A 7,343-nucleotide genomic window follows, 5' to 3' on the forward strand; every position below is an offset into this window, starting at 1 on the left:
ACTGTACAGGGGGAGACATTTGTTTCCTTTTACTGTTTTAGGTTTTTGACTGAGACTCTGTAACAAAAAGACAGCTTAACAATAGAAAAGGAAATGAGTGTATTAACATGTACATCTCATATATACTTATGAGAAATGACAGTGATGAGTAACTCAAAGAGGTGTCTAGAATTTGGACTTACAGATCATCTTAACCAAAGAATAATATATTTTTAGGGGAACTACAAGACAGAGGAAAAGAGTACTGGGCTTCCAAGGGCAGCAAACAGTGGTACAATAAATACATCAGAAACTAATGGAAAATAGCTGGTCAGTATAGGTTGTTTTCCAGTATAGGTTGTTGTCCTTACTTGGGTCTAATATGTGTCTAGGGATGTTGATGATTAATTTCTGCACAAATTTATGTTCTGCTTTCAGGAAAATAGGGGGAGAACAAAGAACTTTTCTTGGATCTTCTTCTCCATTGCCTTCAGCTCAAAATTATTCTTGTGTCAAAGGGGAATATGTTGGGGTGGCATATTCTGTTATTCTTTTGAAGATTTTGCTGTAAAATTCCCTTGCTTTACAATGACTCTTTATGTTCTAACATGATAACATGAAGTAAGGCTTTGTCAGAAAGGAGTTAGGAGTGTTATTTGTGTGAGGCTTACTTCTAATAGTGAAACATTGATTTATAAATTAAGAATTTACAATAGTAACCAAAAAGTTAGTAATGGAATCTGGCTGAATAACATAGTGTTGTACTATATACCTATCGGAACAACAGGCACTGTGTCATGTTCTATTGTGGAAAGTGTATATAAAATAATATTAATGGAAAAAGATGAAGGCAACATACAAAAGGCACATAAAGCAACTTAATGAAAAAAATTTAGTGAAAGATTGGAACTCATTTTCATTTGAGTCAAATGTTCATTCAGATTTTTTTTCTTTATACTTGCTCAAATTCATAATAAAATAGGAGGAAGTTTCTATTTTGGCAATAGTGCTAATCCCAATTAGTCCTGAGCAATGTCTTTAAGCAATGTCATTTCACTATTTTATTGCAGATTAATTCTTAGATCATCAGAATGTCCCTCTTCAAAAATAAGAAAGAAAAGTTTGAAGTTAGTGAACCAATAAACATTTCCTGTTTTCCACATGTCTCAGAGAGTGGAGCTCCCAAACCAGTTGCATAAGAAGGAAGTGAAAACATGTTAAAAAGCAGGGCCAGCTCCCCTGGCTCAGCCTGGAGGTCTGGCTTCTCAGTCGACATGAAGGCTCTCCTTATTCTGGGGCTTCTCCTCCTCCCTGTTGCTGCCCAGGGCAAGGTCTTTGAGCGATGTGAGCTTGCCAGAACTCTGAAAAGACTTGGAATGGATGGCTTTAGAGGAGTCAGCCTGGCAAACTGTAAGTTAACTCTTTTTCATCCTTTCAAATAGTTAGCCAGGTGTGGAACAGATACTAACAGAGGATGAACAAAAAGGAAGGGTCTTTGAATGTTTTTTTCTTTCTTGGAGGGTTTATACACTTCAGTTCAGTTCAGTCGCTCAGCCGTGTCCGACTCTTTATGACCCCATGAACCACAGCACACCAGGCCTCCCTGTCCATCACCAGCTCCCAGAGTCTATCCAAACCCATGTCCATTGAGTTGGTGGTGCCATCCAACCATTTCATCCTCTGTCCTCCCCTTTTCCTCCGTCTTCCCCTTCTCCTCCTGCCTTCAGTCTTTCCCAGCATCAGGGTCTTTTCCAATGAGTCAGCTCTTCGCATCAGATGGCCTAAGTATTGGAGTTTCAGCTTCAACATCAGTCCTTCCAATGAACACCCAGGACTGATCTCCTTTAGGATGGACTGGTTGGATCTCCTCACAGTCCAAGGGACTCTCAAGAGTCTTCTCCAACACCACAGTTCAAAAGCTTACACAGTCCAAAAGCTTATACACTTACAATGGTTAAAAACATCAACTTGTTCTTTTAGAATCAGATGTACCAGGTGAAGGATTGAGGCATGGTGGGTCAAATTCTGTATCATTCTAAGCATACCAGGTCCCCATGAACTCCTCTAGTGCTACTAAATTTGACAGCTGGCACATGCAGACTGACTATAAGATACATTTTAGCACCTGGGACTTGTCTGTCAAGCCCTTGTTGTTTGACTCTAGCCATTTCTAATTTGGATCTTGGGTTCTGAATAAGGCAGTATTTTTCTCATTTTTAATCCCCCTAACATGATGTTGCACTTTTAACAGCAAAGTTTTTTAAAAATTACATTGAACTCTTAAAACAGGGACAGTAGAACTATTTTCCCTCAATCAATATCTATATAAGGATCCCTGAAAGGCAGCATGAAATAACATTTTATTATTCTGACTCTAGTTCATTAATTATTTTTCATTTTCTTCCACAGAATTTAAGATGTGCCCTAAGGAAAATTTCCTTTGTATTTTAGTCCATATTTGTCAATGTCATCACTGTAGTTTTCATATTGAATTCAGATATTTCCCCTCCATAACTATTTTTGAATGAGTTAGCCAATGGCTAGATGGATGGATGGATGACCCAGCCTTTCCTATTCTATGATTCTTGCCTGGATTATAATTTGATACCCAAATTCACCTTTGGTATCATAAATTTTCTTTCTCCCAGAAAATCCTTATTTTTTGTAATAAAAAGCATTTTTCCATTAGCATATGCATCTGCTGCTAATGACCAAATCCACTCAACATCTCTGTTGATTTTTCTGTTCTAGGCTCAATCCTACCTGGGTGTTAGTAGTAAGGAAAGTGTAATAGCAATGGAAGACACAGCTATTTTAATATTTTTAAAAATATGTTATCTTTTTCATTTGTATTACCAAATCATTGGCTAATAAAAAAATTCTCTGAAGGGACCTTTAACACCAAAGTGTTAAAACACTTTACAAGTAAAATACATCTTTATACTTATAGAGTAAGTCATTAGTAAAATAGAACTAGTTAGGTAGAACTGATTATGCTATGAATTGTAAGTCATATGATTTGCTCTTTATTACTCAAAGTATGTGTTTTTCAGGGATGTGTTTGGCCAGATGGGAAAGCAATTACAACACACAAGCTACAAACTACAATAGTGGAGACAGAAGCACTGACTATGGGATATTTCAAATCAATAGCCACTGGTGGTGTAATGATGGCAAAACCCCAGGAGCAGTTAACGCCTGTGGTATACCCTGCAGCGGTAAGACAAGATAATGTGGAGTGATGGCCCAGGACTCACCTGGTTATACCTGTTTAGTTATCCAAAAAGTTCATTCAGGTTTTTCCATAAAATCTTATGGGAAAATTGGAACAATCCTATAGTTCCAATCAAGAGTCAATAGAAATAAAAAAATCTTGAAGGGTTCATCAGGGACCTATAAAAACTCCATCTTAATATCTAGAAACTCTATTATCCTCCTCCTAATTTCTTAAGTAAGAAATTAAAGAGCTGGTATCATAAAAGGTTGCTATTTGCTAACATCCAGGAGTTTCTGGAGTGACCTATCACTTCATCATAACTGGACACGTTGATGCTTTTTGTAAAGAACAATGCCATTCCTACTGCTTTCCTTGTTTGGGGAGGATTAGCGATAATTTTGTTGCATGGTCTTTTTTTTTTTAATCTACCCTCCTTTATTGGAAAACAAAAGAATTACTAGTTAAAGTGGAGGAATATGTGTGGTGTTTTAAAAAAATTGTTTTTACTTTTTATTATAAAATATTTTAATTATACTGACAATTAGAAATGTTACTATAATAAGCATCAATATGCTCATCACGTACTTTAACAGTTGTTAACATTTTGGCATATTTACTTCTTTATGTATATATATGTATATATACTTCTTTTTTGCTGAGTGATTTTTAAGGTGAATTAGAAACATTATGACATTTCATTTATAAATTATTTAAAATGAATCTCCAAAAACACAGCTCCTATATAAAAATTGTCATTCTAACAAATTTACAGATTTGTTTAATTGGGGTGAAAGAAGTATTCTATTGACTTCCTTTTAAAATAGAGAAAGCATGTGCAATTTTTTTTTAATTTTTAAAAAATTTATTTCTATTTTTTATTGAAGGATAATTGCTTTACAGAATCTTGTTCTTTTCTGTCAAACCTCAGTGTGAATCAGCCATAGGTACACATATATCCCCTACCTTTTTTTTGAATCTCCCAAAGCATGTAGAATCTTTAGTGCCTGAAATATTGGAGAAATATAGCAGAATTGATACTGATAAATTTTTAAATATAAAAAATCCTAATAGAGAAGATGAGTCTAAGAATATACTTTTGTTGCCAGTTAATTTATTAAAAAAATTTTGTATTATAGAATAACCTGTTGTCATTGAGTAAAAATTCTTACTAGCCAGACATGTATGACCATTGGTAAATTTTGGTTTCCATATGTTCTTTTGGAATATGCAACAATCCCGGACATGAATGTAAAGCTATATTATACACATTTGTACCCACATATGAACATGTAAGCAATGTGGTTTTCAACAAAAGTGAAATTGTACTATATTTACTGCTTTACAATTTTGTCTTTATTATACAAAATTATTTTTGTCAACAAATACCAATCCTTATTGTTTTTTAAGGATGAATAGACTTTCACTATATAAATACTCTATAATGTATCAACCTAACTCTTACTGTTAAACATTTAGGCTGGTTCCATTTATGCCCTTTATTAATTGCTATGAAACACTTTGTATACATATCTTTCAGTACATCTCTTATTATTTCTTTAGGATCAGTTTCCAGCATCGAATTGCTGAGCAAAAACCTGCTAGGCCAGTTTCTGCTTGTTTGTCTTTTTTTTTTTTTAATAGTGCCTAGTAAAAAGAAAATCTTCTATCATGCTAGTTAAGAATTCCAGAGCTTCCAAGGACTTTGGTAAATGAGAAACAGATGCCAAATGGAATGGAATGAAGAGTTTCCCCCAACATCAACGGATATACAGACTCTTGAACATTATTTTAGTTGTTCTTTCCTCAGCCTAAGAGAATAAATCTGTCTGAGCCTAAACTTAACATTTCTATGAATGTTATTTTCACTTCTCACCACCTCTTTTTCAGCTTTGCTGCAAGATGACATCACTCAAGCTGTAGCATGTGCAAAGAGGGTTGTCAGTGATCCACAAGGCATTAGAGCATGGTATGTTTTTTTTTTCCCCTTTCAGTTTTATTGAGATGTAATTGACATGTACAACATAATGATTTGACTTACATCTGGAAACAGTATCACAAAAATTTTTTCCCCCTATTTCTTTAATTTAGTGAACATCCATTATCTCACATGGATACAAAATTAAAGAAATAGAAGAAAAAAATTTTTGTGTCTGATGAAAATTCTTAGGATTTACTCTCTTTTTTTTTTTAACAATTTTCATATATAAACTATAGCAGTGTTAATTATATTTATCATGCTATATATTTGTTTTTGCTCTTTAGTCACGAAGTCATGTCTGACTTTTGTGATCAATAAACTGTAGCCTGCTAGGTTCCTCTGTCCATGGGATTATTTCAGGCAAGAATACTGGGGCAGCTTGCCCTTCCCTCTTCAGGAGATCTTCCTAACCCAGGGACTGAATTTGTATCTCCTGCATTGCAGGCAAATTCTTTACTGCTGAGCCACCAGGGAAGCCCCATGCTGTTCGTTATATCCCTAGTATTTATTTATCTTATAGCTGGAAGTTTGTATTACCTTTGACTTCCTTCATCCAATTCCCCTTCCCTCACTCTACCCAAATTCTCTTGTGGTTACCTCAAGAGGTAACCACAAATTTGACCTCTTTTTCTTTCACTTTCTTGCTTTGTTTGTTTGTGTTTGAAATATAATGGATGTACAACACTATGTTAGTTCCCATTACAGGGTGTGGTGTGTGTTAAGTATTAAAGGAGAGAGCTCTTTTATCGTATTGTTATGAAAGAAGTGAGAGAATATTTCCAAGGATCAAAGTATGGTACTGAGACCTGAAAATTGCAGCTTTAGATTCATGCTAAATGGTGTATAACATAGAAACCATCTACTTTAACTGATTAAAAATCTTATTCTTTTACTCCTCAATTTATTTTTGGGAATTTCTAGACGTTTTAAGATTCTCCACCCTATACCAATTCCTTGTCATATCTTAACATTATTTTTGGAATTTATGGAACGCACTCTGCATTTGTGCTGTGAACTACACAGGACTCAACATTTGCACTCAGATGTTCTGTGCCCTAGTGAAGGTTTGGGGGAGATGTGAAGTCCTTGCTATACGTATCTCCAGTTAATAAACAGCAATACTTGGATCTGCCTGTAGCTTTTATTTCATATATTGATAAACTGTGTTGTTTTCCCAAAGGATTTGAAGTATATGTAATACAATGATGCTATGTTTCAAACCTATTACCATTTGTTTCATCTCTCTCTCTACAGGGTGGCCTGGAGAAATCGATGTCAAAACCAAGATCTCACCAGTTACATTCAGGGTTGTGGAGTGTAACCTTGGAGTTTTCACTTCAGCCCATTTTGTCTCTTTTTCATATTAAGGAAGTAATAGTTGAGAGAAAGGTCATACTTTCAAACAAATAATGTTTTTTATAGAAGCAGAAGCATGTGGTCTTTCTTTTAAGATACTTAATGTTTACTTCATGTGTTTATTATTTGATGTTAGGCCCACAGTGTATTTCAGTTTGTTAATAGACCTAATGCTGGTGAATATTTGTCTAAAATCTTAATTATTAAATATATAACCAGAACATTCAGTTCTTAAAGAAATAGCACAGACTGAATCTTGAACCCTACAAGTACTCCCCAATATTCAACAAAAATATAGCAAAATAATATCTTTAAACAAATTGATCTTAGGCAAAATCCCACCCGTGTAGTAGTCATGTAACACCTTCATCTGTTCAGTCATCTCCAAAAACAGTAAAAGATAACCACTTTTTGCTGGGCAATATAAAATGTTAAATAGAGCAGAATGCCAAATGACTAAAAATGAAGAAAGTCTGATTTAAGAATTTTGTTTTCATAAAGTGTGACCTTTGTTTTAAATGTTGTCTTGGAAATGTTGCATTTAAACAGCTTTAAAAATAAGCTCAGAATTTATATGTCAATCTCTTTTTGTCCTTTTAAAGAACTCAATTGTGCATCTTGTTGTCATGAATGATATAAAGACAGATTAGATGAGCTGTTGTTTTTTCTTAATGTTATAAGCTTAGTTTCATGCATTATGACAAATTCAGAAGCAGAAGAGTTTGTAAGTATTGAAATCCTTGCTAGTTAATCCCAGGTGTGAAATCATGAATGCTGTAAAAAGTACCTTTTCAGTAAAAGCTTTGCAATTTA

At 34.4% G+C, this 7,343-nt stretch overlaps 1 protein-coding gene across 1 annotated transcript; it reads left to right on the forward strand.

Moving 5' to 3' along the window:
• Window positions 1-1,191: 1,191 nt before the first annotated feature.
• On the forward strand, window positions 1,192-7,343 carry LOC122427559 (lysozyme C, kidney isozyme). Its single transcript, XM_043447117.1, has 4 exons — window positions 1,192-1,389; window positions 3,033-3,197; window positions 5,084-5,162; window positions 6,429-7,343. The coding sequence occupies exons 1-4, from the start codon at window positions 1,194-1,196 to the stop codon at window positions 6,493-6,495; spliced, it is 507 nt and encodes a 168-aa protein (XP_043303052.1). The 5' UTR covers window positions 1,192-1,193; the 3' UTR covers window positions 6,496-7,343.

Source organism: Cervus canadensis, chromosome 25, assembly GCF_019320065.1.
Source record: "Cervus canadensis isolate Bull #8, Minnesota chromosome 25, ASM1932006v1, whole genome shotgun sequence".
NCBI lineage: Eukaryota > Metazoa > Chordata > Mammalia > Artiodactyla > Cervidae > Cervus > Cervus canadensis.